Source organism: Macrobrachium rosenbergii, chromosome 48, assembly GCF_040412425.1.
Source record: "Macrobrachium rosenbergii isolate ZJJX-2024 chromosome 48, ASM4041242v1, whole genome shotgun sequence".
Classification (NCBI taxonomy): Eukaryota; Metazoa; Arthropoda; class Malacostraca; order Decapoda; family Palaemonidae; genus Macrobrachium; species Macrobrachium rosenbergii.
The window spans coordinates 50257048-50277047 of NC_089788.1; the positions used below are offsets into that span (position 1 = coordinate 50257048).

Consider the following 20000-nt stretch of genomic DNA (forward strand, 5'->3'; position numbering starts at 1 on the left):
AATCTATATGTAGAAGGAAATATCATCACCATCAACATACAGCCTTTAGTGCCGTGGGACGCAATGGGCCTCTCCACAGTTCTGCCAGTGAAGTTTTTCGTGCTTTTACTTTACAAATCTTCACTTCTTTCCGGCTTCCCACCTCAAAGTTCCCACTCATAGGCCTGGGCCCTCCAATTCTTTTGGTGCCCAAAGAAGCCAAGCTGACATACTATCCTTACTATTCTCGCTGGGGTGACCCGAGGGAAATATAAACAGACACAATATGGTGTGTGTGTGTGTGTGTGTGTGTGTGTGTGTGTGTGTGTGTGTGTGTGTGTGTGTGAGAGAGAGAGAGAGAGAGAGAGAGAGAGAGAGAGAGAGAGAGTGTGTGTGTGTGTGTGAGAGAGAGAGAGAGAGAGAGAGAGAGAGAGAGAGAGAGAGAGAGAGAGAGAGATAATGCTAATGAACTTCACTTCCCAGCGACCGTCAAAGTTCTATGCTTGATACAACAGATCACTTAGATGATATAATATAAACAGGTCCCCAGCGATGGAAACAAAAGGAAAATAAAACGGGAAACGAAGAACGAAGTGCAGATAACAATTAAACTACACTTATGTAAAGATATGCTGTAACGAAAATATGACAACAAATTCATCGGTATAAATGTCTGTCACGAACGAATTTTCTGTTGCTGACTACATACTGGGTTTAAAAGCCTCACGAAATCCTATAACTTAGATGGACAAGGGTGAATTTAGGGTGTTGACAAAGGTTAGGATGATACTGAAAGGTAAGGAGCATGCTGAACCATATGTAAAAGTATAGTGGCTATGTCTAATCTCAATTTCACTGCATATACGATGGACACAGGATAATTTCAAGTTTTAAATTTAAAACAAATTTGATGAGATACCTATCCAACCATCTACTGGAACCAAGACAAGGGCATTTAGGCTCCCTCAAATTAGGGCACATGCTTAAGCGACCAAACGTTTTTATGAAAATGGCCTATTAAGAGTTCCTTCTCATCTATATCTATAAAATATACTTGGAAAAAGCATAGGCCATTGCATGCTTAAATCATAAGAAAATTTTCTTTCATGCACATATATCTCACAAATATTATAATGATTCTTAAACCATCTAAAAAACAACGGGGGTAACAGCTTCAATATAATGACTGTAATCCTGATATACGAATCCGCGTCTCGTTTTTCATAAGGTTTTTTTTTCCTCTCAAAGAAATTCAAGCTTTGTCATCGATATTTTCAACGAAAGACAAAACGCAACAATGTCAAGATCTCTACCGCGGTCGAAGTGTACCAACATCATGTGAACTCTAAAAAGGTGGTTTTGGAGAGAACAAAGCCTGAGTATCTAATACGAAAGTCTAGGTCTAGTTATCTTCTTCCAAGTTACTTTAGTTGAAGGATAACTGGAGGGGTACGTTATCTCGATGGTACTCTGCCCTGAGAGTTTCAAGACCTATTCCAATCCCAACCTGGGATAAAGAAAAAGGTGGGGGAGTCCCAGAATGTAGAGTTAACCTAACAAAAATATCCCCAAAATTAAGCATTTTTGATACACGCATCTAACATCAACACTGTAGTGCAAGCGGCAATAGGTTAATAATGAGGCTCGAAATAGATAACAATTTTCTTTATTATATCTCGTTGATGGATATCAGATAAAACGGCTTCTACACTTTAGGCTCTTGAAAAGGGGTCAGTGGAAGTTGGCAAAATATTTGGAACATTTACGAGATAAAATCTTTCCCAAATGTTGAATGGTGATGTGCACATCCGCCTCCACCGTGACATGCTAGTTCACCCAATGCAACTTAATGAAAATACTTGGACCAAGTATCGTCATGAAATTAAATGGATTCCACACGATGAAAATTTAATTTCGCTATTTTTAGCACGTAATATCTTGATACATTAGCTAAAACCCATTGTGAAGTATGACGTAACGGCTTAATCAAAATGCATGCGATGCTTCTAGTTAATTTGGTATAGCAGGTCCTGACATCCAAGTCTCCAATGAAATTAAAATGTAATCTGATTAATGAAATTTTTTATATCAAGTTGAAAACTCGCAAAACAATCGGTATACGCATACAGCTTAGTAAATAAACAAAATTGCAGATTGCTGTCATCTTCACTTTTCAGAATAGCAATCAAAATTGTCACACTATTCTACTAATACATGAGAATAAGGGGCAACTCCAGACATAAAAATAAAAGAGTCAACGAGCCTCGAAATCAATTACATTTTCGTCATACAATTAAATTTTTGTTTAAAGTCCTAAGACAAATACATTATTTTCTATATTCAACTTCATGAAAGATACAAAATACTTTTTAACAAATCAGTCGACTGAAGCAGCTGGTTCTTATCTGACCGCCATACGTTTCGCTATTAAATCAGTCAACTTATGTAATTGGTTCTTGTCTAAAAAGACATTTTATTACCAAATCGTTCAAATGAAATGTCGCTATCTGAGACATGTGCAAAAGTATTTTGCAATCAAGTCAGTTAACTGAGTTAAATGAAATTACAAAGCGAGCAGATACCCTAACTAATTCGGTCCTCAACTTTACAGCCGAGGCCAACAAAGAGATCTTTCCATTTCATTCATACATTTTGTTATCTAATCAGATGTCGGAAGCAAACAGTTCCTATCTGAAAGACCACCGATATGTATCACGGTAAGGGAAGTCTCATCAAAGCAAGATAAATCATCGATCAACATTCCACTCAGGTGTTTGAATCATGAACGAAAAAATTCATATGAGCACCTCATCATCATCATCATCCCGATCTCTGGAGCAACAAGGCAAACTGAAGGCCAAGTGCAACACTTGTGTCTGTGACTCTTCGATGCTTCTTCGTGTTACTAAGGGCACGAGGATCTCCTCCCTTGTAACACCGCAGTTAAAGATACAGGTGGCTTAAATTCATTGCAAGCATATGAATGCAACCTGACATCACCTGATACTTAATAGTGACTCAACCTTATTAATGCCTGACGAACAGGTGCTCCTCGCTCGTCATCATATGAGGCGGTTCGCTAGAAGGAAAGCTTTCAATGAATGATGACATGAAATATTTTATCTGCTGAAAAATTTTATAATAAAATTTCTCATTCAGAATATCTGGTCTTCATTTGCATTCCATGAGTCAAATTCCTGCACTAAGTTTCTACAAAAACACGAGGTAATAAAGTCTAAAATCTAAAAAGGGGTCACTGCTAGTTTGAGAATGATTGTTACAGTGCTATTGAGAACGCAGGAACGCAATTAACCGATACTAAGAATAGAAAGATACCAGAAACTGATGGGATTACGAGTGAGGTTCTACAAAACTATGGTGAATGTATGGGCGGTTAACTATGGTGTGTAAGGTATATCTGGCAGAGAGAAAGGTTCTAAAGGAATAGGTGAGAAGAACATTTGATCCTTTATATACGGCAAAAGTGAGAGAGAAGATGAAGAATTATAAAGGCATTACATTACTACCCTGGTATACCAGGGAAGGTGTAGGGTAAGAGTCTGATTAGGAAAGTAAGACAAATAACAGATGGATTGATATGGGAAGAACATTGTAGGTTTAGACAAGAAAACGGGTGCAGGGGTCAATTGCTTAAGGAAACTGTTATATGACAAGTTTGAAGGTAAAGGGAGAAAGCTGTACTTTTACATATACTGATTAGAAAATACTTATGACAAAATCGATAGCCAGGGAATGTGGAGGGTTTTGAAGATAAGCTGCTACAAGCAATAAAAAATTTAAAAAATAAGTGAATAAATAAAAATAAATGAAAAAAAAACTAAATAAAACTAAATAAAAGAATAAATAAAAAAATTTATGGAAGTTATGCCTGTGTCAGAATTTGTAGGGGGGGGGGGAGTGTTTGGTTAGATGTAAAACTGGGCTGAAAAAAATGGTGTGTATGTCACCCTGACTGTTTAATATCTTAATGGATCGAGCGATGTGAGACGTCAGAGAAGACCCAAATGATGCTGCAAAATTGTGAGGTGAGAAAAAGGTTCTTGACTTGAGTGTTACAGTGCTGGTTGGAGATGCTATAGAGAAACTGAAGAAATCAGTAACTGCAAGTGTTTGCAAGAGAAAACAAGTGAAAAATGCGAACCATGAAACTCAGCCACGGTCCGGTAGTGGTCTGTGTTGTTGGTACCTATATCGGTGCCAGAAGAACGATTATGGCTAACTTTAATAATGTTAAATAAAATAAAAACTGCTGAGGCTAGAGGGTTGCAATTTAGTATGTTTGATGATTGGAGGGTGGATGATCATCATAACAATTTGCAGACATCTAGCCTCAGTAGTTTTTAAAATCTGAGGGCGGACAGAAAAAGTGCAGATAGAAACAGTGCGGACGGACAGACAAAGCCATCTCTATAGTTTCTTTTTACAGAAAACTAAAAATGAGTGAGAAATGATACACAGAGAGCTGGAGCAGTTCATGTTAATTTGAATGACAGAATAATGGTGGCAGCCCATTCGTATAATATCCTGGGAATGAATATATCTGATGATGGTAAAATGACAGAAGAGAAAAGTCATGAAATAAGTGAAACAAGGAATTTAGTGGAATGTGCGCTAAGGCTAGGGAGTAAACTTGGAGTGTCTTTGGAGGTCAATGCATGGCGGTTAGGAGAACCAAATTTTCTTCTTTATGGAACTGGGTATACAGAATGAGAATGTAAGAAAAAGAGACTGAAGCTGTAAAAACGAATAATCATTTATGTAAGAAAGTGATACAAAGAAGTGCTGAAAGGTTTTCCAAGTGAAGGATAGATCAGAGTGTGGAAAGAATGGAAGCTGGCAGATTGATAAAAAAATAAAATAAAAAAAAGGAGCGCACAATTATGAAGTGTTGGGAAGAATGTTCTAGAAAAAGCTGAAGAGATGGTGTGAAGGAGCTATTGGAAAAGAAGGGCCTTGACATCACGAAGTGAGAAAGCACGACAGAGGTGAAGAGTACAGTGTAACGGAAAGGACGTTAATGTGCTGCGGAGAAGGCTTCTGTGCAGATGAAGAAGCTGCTAGTGTTGTTCAAGTTTACGGTTCAAGGGGTTCATCCACGATTTAGCAATATACATCATTAATGTGGCAGCGATCCTTGTCTTGTCTTTCTCAGGTCACTGGCCCTCTCCCCAACACCACCCACCCCGACTTTCTGAGGAAATAGCTGTAATGTTGAAAAAATACAAGCATGTTATATATATATATATATATATATATATATATATATATATATATATATATATATATATATATATATACAGTACATATATATATATATATATATATATATATATACTGTATATATATGTATAACTGAATCACGAAAATATGGAACGTGATTAAAACATAAATAAAGACAAAATCCACGAAGGAAAGAAAGAACTGTCGTCCTTTACTTAGCAGACTGAGTAAAGGACGACAGTCGAAAGGCCTCGCAGCACTCCATTGTTTCTTTTCCATCATGGAGTTGTCTTTATATATATATATATATATATATATATATATATATATATATATATATATATATATATATATATATATATATATATATATATAGAGAGAGAGAGAGAGAGAGAGAGAGAGAGAGAGAGAGAGAGAGAGAAGGCTCAATGGCAAATGTGTGCAGCTGGCATCCGAGTTACTGCCACCAGTCGACCCAAGTAGTCTTCAAAGATAACGTTACACCTGAAAGGCACTACCCATCCGGAAACACCACTTCTAGGGAGGAAAAAGACGTATAGTAAAAAAAAAGGCCTATACATACACACACACACATACACACACACACACACACACACACACACACACACACATATATATATATATATATATATATATATATATATATATATATATATATATATATATATCTGATGTTCCCATGTGTTCATTTCTACTTCGTATCAGTTTCTTAGTCTTTACAAATAATTATTCACCTCTACAGCTTCAGGATTTTTTTCTTACATTCTCATTCAGTAGACCCAATATCACAGAGAAGAGAATTTGTATCAACTATTCCTCAAAAAAAAAATCACAGCATTGATTAATTTTTTTCAATCCCATTAACATACCCAATGAAGAAATAAATACTGCATTCCCATTATGTTTCACAAACCGATAATTTATTCCAAGGTTTACCTTTCTCTTAAATAAATCGTGGATTTCTCCGACGTTGTATTATCGGCGCAACACACGTGTTATTTCAAAATTAATATTTTTCCACCAAAAGAATACGCGTGATACCCAATCCCGAACAGTTACAAAACTTGAAATATATCCCAATGTATTTACTCCGAGGTCACGCTTTCCGAAACCTAACGTCTTTTCATTTGATTTCTTATTATATACATTATAAACGATATGGAATTCTTTTAACATTTTGAAAGCAATCAATTTAGCTCTCCTCAGCAGTGAAGAATGAAGAGCTTTAATCAACTGTTTTTTTCTTTGTCTGTTTGATGTTGGGCTGATCAGACGCTTCCTCGTCTCACAAAACACACAAAGGAACCGAGGCTGGGGTCGGGAGGAATGATGAAAGCATTTCGCATTTTTTCAAAGCTCATGAAAATTTTACATTTTTTTCTGTGAAAGCACTGTTGTAGTAGTAGTAGAAGTAGTAGTAGTAACAACAACAACAACAACAACAACAACAACAATAATAATAATAATAATAATAATAATAATAATAATAATTTCGTTTTTATAATGCTGCTTCACGAGAGGCAGGCAGAAAACATAATCTTTACTTGGTGAATTTTATCCATAAACGAAGAATATTCCACCTGAATCGCTTCCTTTATTTCTGTCATAGAGAGAGAGAGAGAGAGAGAGAGAGAGAGAGAGAGAGAGAGAGAGAGAGAGAGAGAGAGAGAGAGAGATTTTCTTATGTCTTGTGAATAAAGGAGCTCAAGCACTAAGGACAATATTGTTAATAAGTACAGCCACAGGGGTACCCCCACAACATCAGTAAATTCCACGACATTCTCGGTCTTCTTAATTCTGATGTGAAAGTGAAAAGGAAGAAAATCAATTTCCCGATTAATTTTTGTTTAAGGTATGAAAATGATTTCAATATTCTGAAGAAACATCAAAGACTGTTATACTGTTAAGTAGGATTTTCAACATCCCGTTGGACACCGATTGTACTGTTTTTTTATTTATTTTTATCCGTTATACGTCCCTGTTAATAATCAAAGCTTTACAATGCTCCAATTGCCACCGTTCATTTCAGAATAAATCTTCAAGCAGTAACCTATTAAACTCTGTACGTCTGACTCACTGGTACCGTTCTTCATCAGGACAATAATTGTTATATTTGTAATTCCAAGATAGCCCAGCTCCTAAGGGGCCCATAACATCCTCTTTCGGTGAGATAAACCTCACAGTCATACTGTGAAAAAAATTTCTTTTAAAATCTGCCCTGGATACAATGTAGAGAAAATCCAATAACATCGGTAGGTACATGAATAAAATGGAATAGGAACCTTAACTACGTATTTGAACATCTATATTAATATTACTATTGTCATTATTAATATATATCATTATTATATGTACATAGTCATAAGGAATGAGCCGTAAGGCCATGATCATGCTTTGATATCAAGTATCCACGAAACTGTAAATCTATAAGAAATTACTATAACTGAATAAATATATCAGGAAAATAACTTAACGTGTATCAAATTAAATGCAGGAACCTGGATAAATAGAACTTTTGACCACCGATATAATTTCCTCTGACTGCGATTAATAGAGACCGAAACGGAGCCTGATTATGAATTTGGGTACTTTGTAAAACCGAACAGTATTGAGGATAGTCAGAACGTGAGCTAGTTAATCAGTATCAGCCTTTAAACAAACTTATTATTTCGAAAGCAAATGAACTGAGGAACAGACCCTCTTAGACAAAGGTACCGTTTATGAGTCAAAATCAAGAACATGGCACAAAATACTACTAGGTTTGAATTACAGCCGCAATGTCCATACTTCCGTATTAAACATCATCCTAATATGAATTTTCTTTAATTTTAACTGCACATAAACAAGTAAAAAATGCGCCCAAGATTCTTCGGGGCAATCGAGTTTTCTGTACACCGTATAATGCTGTATGAGTAGCGGCCAATGAACTTTCAGCCACGGCCCGGTGGTGGCCTGTCCTATAGCGTTGCCAGACGCACTGTCATGGCTAACTTTAAACTTTAATAAAATTAAAACCACTGAAGCTAGAGGGCTGCAATTTGGTATGCTTGATGATTGGAGTGTGTGTGATCAACACCAATTTTCAGCCCTCTAGCCTCAGTAGTTTTTAAGATCTGAGGGCGGATAGAAAAAATGCGGACAGACAGACAAAGCCATTTCAATAGTTTTCTTTTACAGAAAATTAAAAAGGTGAAAAGAGATTACGTACATATGTAATTATATATAGTATAAATACATATATATATATATATATATATATATATATATATACACAATCTTTTTTCACACTTTTTATTATGTCTAGTTAAAATTTGGTGACCTTTACCTAGCGTTTCTTCATTTTGCGTTTAGCTCATAAAACCTTCATAAAACCTTTTACCTGTACAGAATACCTTGGCACAAACATTATAAAAAAAAAAAAGGAATATGTCTTATGAGAAACAAACAAAGACAGCTTCTACATCTTTCCATCTTTAAGAAAAACAAAAACAAAAGTCGGGTATGTCGATCCAATTTGAGGTAGTTAATGACCCTCCTCTATGCCTTTTCTCCTCTAACTATCTATTATGTTTTTGCACTTGGTGGCATGATTTCTTATGGAGGATAGCTCTGGATTGGACAGTCATTATTCCTCGGAGGGTTTTGTGATTTTGCAGGAAAATCAGTAAGATACGGCTGTATTTTCTGATATACGGTGATACGGGCTTATAGGCTACATTAATTTATTTAATTTTCATCTGGAACACGAAACGTAGGAAACAATAAAGGAAGTGTGAATCTCAGAGTATTCGCACACACATTACATAAATTTATATATATATATATATATATATATATATATTTTATATATATATATATTTTGCGTTTATATAAAACCTACCTGTATATTGGCATTATAAAAATATATATATATATATTTTATATATATATATATATATATATATATATATATATATATTTTCTGATATATATATATATCTGGAACATATAAATATATATATATATATATATATATATATATATATATATATATATATATATATATATATATATATATATATATATACACACACATACACGCATATATATCTATACATATATAAACTGTACATATATACAGTATATATTTATCTACGTAAAGTGCACGCGCATCTGTTCCAGATATGCATTAGTCGTATCATCATATATATATATAAAAAAAGGCCGTATCTGACTGATTTTCCTAAGCCAAATCTGACGAAGAATATAACTCTGGCATGACAGATACGCGAGGAGGAAGGAATGAAGTAAGGGTCTAACTCCCATCAATCATCATACCCGACTCCTAAAAGAAGAAATGCAAGGTAAAGATCACAAACTTTTGGCTAGTCGAAATGCTCTCAACAAGATGCCTTTTTACAGTGATAAGAAGACGGCAACCTTCATGGCCTTCAATGAACATATGAAAGGTCAGGGTCATCAAAATTTGGTATAGTTAAAGTTTTCTTGCCAAGATATGTCCATGTAAGAAGTTACATGAAGGTAATACTCACGGCTTTCAACAAAATCAGCTAAACGCAAAATCGAGAAAGGTAAGGGCTGGAGCACCAAATCTGACCTTATTTAAAGTTTTCCAGCCAAGATGTGGTTGTGTACAAAGGTCAACATGTCTATATGTATGAGGATTAACGAATATATCGTCCCTTTTTAGGCAAATTGTCGATTCTGCATTTTCAAAATGTTTGGAGCTATCCGCATCGACGGTGATTTTATCATTGACTTCATGTTTCAGCTAAATATCAAGGGTCTTTCACCATACATCCTGGATAGTGAGAGAGACAGAATTGATACTTTACTAAAACAAGAAGTTAAGGATAAAATCACTGCCGATGCAGATAACTCCAAAATATTTAAGAAATGCATATTCGACACTGCCAAAAAAGGGTTGATTTAATATGTGAGCTAGCTTCTTTGAAATTAGCTAAACGCAAAACGGAACAGACGCTTCGGAAAACGGACATCAGTAACACTACCTGCCCAGGTGATATAAATAGCATAGCATAAAAACACAAACGAAAGTCAAATTCTGCTCAATCTGAGGCACCGGTTTTCTTGGGGCCGTCCTCAAAGCCTCCCCGAAGCTGCTCTATACACGAATGAGATCAAGACTTCGCGAAGAACCTCTCTTACTCTACAGTACTTGGCGTTGAAGGGAGAGACAGTTTTCAGAATCGGGGAAAAAGGTGACATTACTACGAGTAAAACGGAAGATCACTCTCCCAATCATATCTCTTGCACACTTTGAAAATAATGTCCCGGAAACTATCTTCCGGGGTTCTACTATGTATGTAATAGGAGGCTGCTAGTACTTTTGAAGTTAAGGTAAACCGGTAGCGGAAAAATGTTCACCCTTTCTTTATTACTGCTCATATAGGTATATATTTTTATGGTGGTTGATATACCTTGTGTGCTCATTTCCTTCTGTATCACTTACGTCGTACCATCTCTCTCTGCTCCGTCTGTCTGTTTCTGCCTAATTAACAAATAATGGAATTTATGTTTTTTGTATAATAAATAACAACAATACTGACCAAAGAGTTATTTTCATAAGGTTTACATTAAAAAATTAAATTTACATTTTTTTTATCTTCTTACAGCTTATGCACGTCTTGCGGGTTCAACAAAGGTTCTCGGGTATGCATACTCACGGCGATCAAATACCGGGCACATCGGACTTAATGTTGGTTGTAAGATCCCAATTCATGGTTTTTGGGTTTGGTTGCTACCTTCTAATCTAAAAGATACTTCTAAAAGCATTCAAGCAAAGGATGACGGTTACTAACACTGTGGATCTATTAAGTAAATAATCAAATGAGAGGCAACAGAAACTGCTAAAACTCATTAGATAAGAAATGGAAGGTTACTTAAATTTATATTTTTAATGGATATGTCGAAAATAAAATTGCGAACAACCGTAAAAAGAGCCATGAAAGTTAATGTCAAATTGAAGAACAAAAATCTCATTAAAATAAATTTGAATTTCGTCGATTTGTTGTAATCTTCAGTTCTGGAATACCAATTGTATCATATAATAATGCCGGTACTGCACAAGAAATGTTTTTATGCAGAACTACGAAGATAATGTCCTTAAAACAGTTTAACCACAACGCTATACCTGTAAATGCATACAGATACAAAGAATAGTACAGAAATGAACAAATCGAGTGTTCTCCATTACGTGAATCTCATGTTTCAACTAAATTTCTGTTCCCTTATCGTTTTCAGTTTATTATTCTTCCTCATAATCCTTCTAACTGATCCTTCCAGATAACACGAGATATCATTTAGTAAAACACAAAGCTAAAATTAAAAATGAATCTTGATTCCTGCTTCTCTTTCTCAAATTTAGAGAGAAAGTTTTTTTATTAAAAAAGCTGACGGCAGAAATATGGCCATCGAAGTGGAAAACATACTGTTTGCTAAAATATATCTATCCGTAAGAAGAGGAAGGAAAAAAAAAAGACTTGGCGAACAATTCTTCACATAACTTTCAATTATATATATATATATATATATATATATATATATATATATATATATATATATATATATATATATATATATATGTATATATATACATACACACACACACACATATATATATATATATATATATATATATATATATATATATATATATACATATACCTATTAATAATATTCCCGTGCCTTGGCTCAGGCAAAATCATCAAAAACTGAGAGAGAGAGAGAGAGAGAGAGAGAGAGAGAGAGAGAGAGAGAGAGAGAGAGAGAGAGAGAGAGAGAGTTGGTTAAATTATGTAGAAGTTTTGCTGTTAATTATCCTCCACTCAAATTTTTGGCAAGTTATCTGAACTTCGCATGGACAATATGCTTCACATAAGAAATATCGTTGCACATGACATGCCTACAACGATTTTATACTAGTTACTTGATGGTGAATTATCTGATCTCGCACTTGCTAGGGATATGCAGATACTAATAAAATGCTGGTGTGGGTGAAAATAAAGAAATTCACAGAAAGTGACATTCGGAGGAGAGTCGTGCATTTGTATTACCTTCCAAATACAATGGATATTATCATCATCATCATAACGTAACCCTGAAATAAATATATAATCTTTGAGAGAGAGAGAGAGAGAGAGAGAGAGAGAGAGAGAGAGAGAGAGAGAGAGAGAGAGAGAGAGAGAGCAAACACAAAATTAATTTGTGGTTCACTCCAAACGTGAGGATTTTTATTTTTTTTTTTTCAGAAAAGTTCCACGAGCACTCAGAAATACTGGGGAAGCATCTATAAATCTGATAACTTCAATGTAAATAAAAATCCTTAATTTATTCTTCCAAACGAACTCAAGACGCAATATTTTATGAGAACAACAAAAAACGATCATGAAAATGAATAAATTTAATGCACGAATCACTTTGATGATTTCGGTAAGTAAGGATCATCAGTATAATTTCTCAATATCGAATTAATACTGTTATTTTAAAGTACAGTTAAAAAGAATAACTAATTCCCATTCCTTGGATGACGTGGTGGTGGCCAGGAAGATTTCTACTTACAAGAGAGGTGGAATTCAGAGCAAGGTCAAGCTGAAGAAGTTGGACAGTTAGAGATAGACAAAGACCAATATAAGTCAACAGAGGAAAAGTAAAGCAAGAAAAGTGCAGATGGAGGTCAGCTACCTTCCTTCATATTGCAGCTTTGCTTCTGTATAAAGTAATGATTGCCTTTCGATGTCATCGAAATAGGTCAGATAAACCAAATGACTACATTTCTAGGGGAATTCAGTTTCTCAGCTTTCAATTAAATTAGAATTAATTACGTTCAGAGTAATACATATATACATGCACCAGATGTACATTTATATATAAACACATACATATATATACAATATATATATATATATATATATATATATATATATATATATATATATATATATATATATATATATATATATATATATATATGTGTGTGTGTGTGTGTGTGTGTGTGTGTGTGTGTGTGTGTAAAATCCCTCGTATAACAGGAATACAATTTTTACTGTGACCTTCATTTGAGTCATTTGTTCGATCTCGATGTGGGCAGGAAACCCATATATATACTGAATATATATATATATATATATATATATATATATATATATATATATATATATATATATATATATATATATATATATATATATATATATATAATTAATTTCTACATTTGGCATGTTTTAGTCAACTAGGTTGTCTCGCAAAGAGAAAAAAGAAGAGATACTTTCCTTGCATTGCCATGATTAACATGTACTGTACATCCAGCACTGTGCAGAAAATGAGAATAAAACGCAATACTCCACCAAAGTTGTTTGCTTTATCCGGAAGTCAACAAACCCAGGTCATCCGATCATTATCAAGGTAACCGACTCCTCCCCTCGCCAGTGGTGGTGTAGCTGCATGCTTGTCTGTTTGTCTATGAAAGCAAGCAATTTGAACTCCACACTCATCTCAATCAGACATCGTTATTGCTTGCATGTTCTGAAACCATTTGTTAAAGGGATTCCCTTACTAATGACCATGTGTGATTACTTGTCTTTTCAGTGGCTAAAGGTTATTTGAAATACTCTGCAATAACGCCTGGCATTATTCTTTTTTCATGAAGCTTTCTCATTCGTTATCTACCTATACATAATTCCCTCTCTTAACTGCATATCGCTATATTTTCCAGAGTTTTAAAACTTTATGTATCACTTCTCACCGCATCCCCTTCGTACCTACTGTATTAATTCCTACATCTCTCGCTTACGTAATCTTCAAAGTTTTCCACTCCTTATCCACAGAACATAAAGGCAACATGAGATCACAAATTTCTTCCCATCTCTCTCACGGTTGGAGGTTATCAACATGCCACCAGACTGGTGGAGAATGACGTCACACACGACCTCTCTTCACCCCTGTCTGGTGCAGCCGGTCGAGGAAACCCAAAACTCACCTAGCAGCGTCGGGGCACCATGAGAGCACACCAAGAACTGAATACGATACACATATGCAACTTGCAGCCTCACAACTGACATTTGTTTATACCTGTGTATTGTGCATAAGTATCTTTTACTAAAACGTATGAAGTAAATGCAATGGGTATATTCTCTTTCAACACCTCTTACAATGCAACATTACCATTCTGGTCACATCTGCTTTCGCTATAATAAAACAGTTAATATTAATGGTACGTATACCTACCTACACACACACACACACACACATACATACATACATACATACATACATACATATATATATATATATATATATATATATATATATATATATATATATATACACACACACGTTGTCGTACGTCAATCAAAAAATGATACAAAACAAGAAAACGAAATGTGCCGAACAACTGAGACAGGATCAATGAACCGAAACACACACACCGGACACCTAATCTAAACTCAGTACACACACATTCCTAACTTTAATAACTAAAATCTTATTCTGCCCTAATACAAACCTTCCCCAAAATTCAAGGTTTATTTCTTTACGCAAGGACCCATGGAAAGGGCACCCAAATGCCCTTCGACCCTGGATTAAAGACGAAGGAAGCGACGGACTACCTTATCAAGGACGAAACTTTAGCTAAGAAAAACAGAGGCAGACAGAGAATTCCAGAGCCTAGCATTAGAGGGGGAGAAACATTCGAAGAACCTGGCAATACGAGTGACAACGACGGTGGAGGTGGCCTAACAGGTAATCCGTGATAGCCTGACAGGACGAGGAGTTCTTTCCTCGAGCGTGTGGCTTGATGGAGGACTCCATCAACATCAGGGTCGCTCATCTCTACACACATCCTTAATTACCACCTGCCTACTAATCATCAGCCGCATAAACAACCGCAGTTTGCTATTTCAGCTATAAACAGCTGCAGATGGCTGTTTCAGCTATTAGACTTCGCCTCTTCGTGGAAACATCTCATTTACTTAATCACGGTAAAAAAATAAGCGACCTCACTTGCAACCATTAGCAGCAATCTAAATGTATCGAAATTTAAGATGAGAGAGAGAGAGAGAGAGAGAGAGAGAGAGAGAGAGAGAGAGAGAGAGAGAGAGAGAGAAGTAATGGCAGAAGATAATTTGCTCTTTTACATAACTGGTATACCATTGGTCAACTGCGATGTGTAAAATTTCCAGAAGTTCAAACGAAAGAAAAGGAAACTGTCTCAAGTTTTTAGCGATGATACTTTGACTATAGTGTATTTCAATAATTGTTATTTTTTTTATCTCAACAAATTCTTGTTTCATCTTATGTTACCTCTACTTCCTATCGTTCAGCCACAAATTTACCACTCTGCAACATCAAAAAAAGATCTCGGTGAAAACAAACCATGCCCTGAAACTTAAAAAAAAATTCTATCAACAGTCAAAGCCATCAACTCTGGATTAATTTCCGAATTCCCTTCATAAGGCTGCCATATGAATATCAGTTTTCCCAGAATGCGTTATAATATGGGGAAATTTTTTTTTTCTTACTAAGCCATAACTTCAATTCTCTTTGATACATTAAGCTACTCCCGGCTCATGGACACGGGAGCTAGCAAAACAATCCCAGATATAAAACCTGCTTGCAACAGACCAAAAAAGCCACTGTTGAGTGACAGCTGGTCAAATAGTCATTCAAAAATGACCAAATTTTCTGTCTGCAGATGCCCCATAAGCCCCCGTTATCTAAAGCTTCCGATTATGTGTATGTTCTTTTTCAAATGATCAATTACCCTTTATTTCTAATGGAGAAAATTTATCGCAAAACGTCTTTCATAAAAAAATGATAAAAAATATGACCAAAGAAAACTATTGCTCGTATGCATAAGGCTTATTGCATTCTCAGTAGCCAAAGACGACTTTCACCCTCATTCTTTTTAGGTTGTAATGGACATAACACAATGTTACCTCGCATTTTTAATAGACACAGAGGAAAAAAAAAACAAACATTAAATTCTTCTTAGAATTTTACTCGACACGTCAAGTGGGATGTCATTATCGCTGATGATTGTTATGAACTATTTTCCTTCCGAGACTCCTGACACGTCTTATACAAAACTCATTTGCTGACAATCACTCAACTACGTCACTGTGTACTTTAGAAAATTCTAAATAGGAAAGTTTTCAAATAAAGGGTCCAACAGTTAGTGACAGGAATGAGGATCTAAGCCTGAACCTGGCCGTGACCCCGACTCCCTCTTATATAAAAAGGAAAAAAAAAAACGCACAAAGGAGTTCATCATAATGGCCTTATCTCTCAACAGACTTCCTTCTTGGTAAAAAAAATGTCTTCGAATGAACAGGGCCACAAACGCGAGTGTAATCAGAAGACGACAACCTCAAATGTTATTATCAGAAAAATCTGAAAGATTAAGTTGCGAACCAACATTTCAGGAAAAAAAGAAAACTATGTGCGAATACATCAAAAGATACGGAAAACGAACGTCGAAAGAAAAAATTCTCAAAGAGAAATGTGAGTCAACTATTCCTGAACCTAAACCGCCCAATATTCCATTAACAGATTGCTACTTCTGCAAACTGGTCTAGCTCAATCCTCATCAATTTCCCCTTCCCTCTTTTATCCTGTTTTCCTACTGATAACACACACTCTCTCTCTCATGTGTGTATGTGTGTATGTCTGTATTTATGTATGTATATATTTATATATATATATATATATATATATATATATATATATATATATATATATATATATATATATATATATATATATATATATATATATATATATATATATATATATAATGTTAACTATATATATATATATATATATATATATATATATATATATACTCAATGTTAACTTCGAAGATAGACATCATGTAGGAAGAAAAGTGAGATGCACTAATTCTGCCACTAATAAGAAGACCCTTCTGACAAGGCAAAATTAATGTTTAAAAATGACACCGAATTTGAACCGGTGAACCTTTCTGGAAGAGATAAAAAACCTCAGTATTCACTTTCTCAATATGGCCGAGTAAAATTATTCTTTTCACAGCCTCTACCCTATAAAATTCAACGGAGGGATTATAAGTATTTCCTATTTCCTTAAATTATGCCTACAAGGAGGTTAGCAAATCAATCCTCACGAAAAAAAGTATAATTACAGAACTACAGTATAATACCGGAAGAACGAGATAATTTGGAGGAAAAAATATAAACGGGTACTATGCGATGTTCTCTCGAATCTTGAACGTCGCTAGAGCCTATACACCACGGCCTTTGAATTCCCTTCACTGAGAATGCAATCAAGCACACTCTCCTTCAGTTTTGTCATTTTCCCGTCTTTTTCAGTACTTGTTATTCTCAAGCTGATTCACTTCGTTGGTAAGATTTTCTTTCCGTTGGTTTTTTCCAGTAAAGATCCAATTATACTTTACGAACAAACATCACATACGACCACACTTTTACATATACATGTGTATATATATATATACACTGTATATTATATATATACATATATAAAAATACATACATATATACATATATATAAATATATGTATATATATAAATCTAACTATCTGCCTATATATATCAAACATATGTATATACATATATACAAACACCACATACACACATATATATATAGTTATATCTATATATATATCTAATATATATATATATATATATATATATATATATATATATATATATATATATATATATATATATATATATATATATTATACATATACATACATATACATACATATATATACATTTACATATATATATATATATATATATATATATATATATATATATATATATATATATATACATGCGTGTCTGTGGTCTTTTGCATAACAACAAATCAATACATAAGTAAAGGCAACATGAAAAACATAACAAAAAAGAGAGGGAAAAAAAACCGACGGCGAGCGCTTTCAGAACGGTTATAGATTTTAAATGTAACATATCAACTTATCATCGACAGATTTTGATGGAGCAACATGAAACAACTGTAACACCGTATTATATTTCGCGCCTGCGAGTATGTTTGAGAGAGAGAGAGAGAGAGAGAGAGAGAGAGAGAGAGAGAGAGAGAGAGAGAGAGAGAGAGAAATAGTGGACTTTTATAAATTTGTTACTTAACTCACCTTCAGTATCTGAAGACACCGTAAGTCGACGGCCTGAAAAGAAAATAAAAGAAAACGTTAAGAATAAGTTCGGACTCATAAAGGTTCAACATACAAGAAGATAAATAAATAAAAATTGAATTTCTACAAGAGATACTGCTTCTTATTTTTCGCCATCTAAATTTTCCTGTGGTCTAATATATATATATATATATATATATATATATATATATATATATATATATATATATATATATATATATATATATATATATATATATATATATAGAATTTCTCTTCAGTCAGTATCTATCACTGATATTACACTGCGGACTTCTGAGTTAGGAGCATTATCTTCATCCTAAACAGAGTTGAACCGATGGCTGTTGTTTTATCGAAATTATCAGTCGCTCTTTGTTCTGAAGAAGTTTTATTGCAGAGAAAACGATAACAGACATAAACCTAAAGACTTTCTCTTGTTAAATACTGCAATTTTCGTGATTATATGTTATACCAACACTGAACATTGCTTTTATTCAACACTCCCGTGTGAAACGAGCGTATTCTTGAAATGAAATGGTTGACGGCAATGACATCATATTGCATGTAAACTTCCCCATGAATCAAAACGTGCCGTTAGAAATAAAGTTGAACTCCCTACTGCAAAGAATATTAAGAGATGAAAAGAATAAATACATACAACTTGGCATAAAACTAAAACTTGATTGAAGACCGGAAGTCAAACACCATAAAGTAGGCAAAAAGAGAGAGGGGAAAAAAGGACCACGTCAAGAACAATTTGCCGGTCAGTAGATCCAAATGAAAACTCAGTGGGAGGAACACTCAAACTGTTATTAGCACGTGATAATGCCAAACATCAAGGTTAGTTTAACAATTTAGCATTTGGCGCAGGGCCACTGCGTGTGGGTGAGCGATACCTGGTACCGCATGACAGCTATTAGGCATTTACCACAGCAGGGAAACCACGATTTTATTTCTTGGAAAGACTCTATTGCATCGCTCGTTCGTCCCAGTTCACTTCTTCACACTGCACTGTCCTCACTCCATTGAGAATATGATGTCGTGTCTTCTCGTCATTTCTCTGCTCAACGAATCACAAGAAATGAGGCTTCTCCAACAACAACAACAATGACTTGAGCAAACTCACACACCGACGAGCTGGTGTGTGTGTGTCTCTCTCTGTTTCTTTCTATTTATTTGTACAGCTTACGCATCAGTACATCATATGCAAAATTTTTTATTATTATTTTGACAACAAAAAATCCAAAAAAAGCGCCTTTAATCAAGAGTATACACCACAGACACACATACATATATTAGCTGAAGCCACTTGAAAGTTCAAAATGAAACTTTCCAAGTGGCTTCAGTTAATAAACAAAACCACGCACTTACTTTAGTGATTTCTTGGTAATACACACAGACACACACATGCAGTATATATATATATATATATATATATATATATATATATATATATATATATATATATATATATATATATATATATATATATATATATATATATATCATATATGATTTGACATGACTGATTTGACTGACTGATTCTGAAAATCTTGCTAAAAAGCCAAGC

The 20000-nt window shown here is 34.5% G+C and overlaps 1 protein-coding gene across 2 annotated transcripts in view; it reads right to left on the reverse strand.

Annotated features, from left to right (window-relative positions):
* The window catches only part of LOC136831376 (uncharacterized), a 1849518-nt gene that overhangs the window by 645681 nt on the left and 1183837 nt on the right, over positions 1–20000 (reverse strand). For both annotated transcript variants that reach the window (XR_010850855.1, XM_067091727.1), the window contains one exon: positions 18410–18442. Coding sequence is in view for 1 of the 2 variants with exons in the window: in XM_067091727.1 (XP_066947828.1) it covers positions 18410–18442 (33 nt within the window). In the remaining variant the exon portion in view is untranslated. The remainder of the gene's footprint in view (positions 1–18409; positions 18443–20000) is intronic.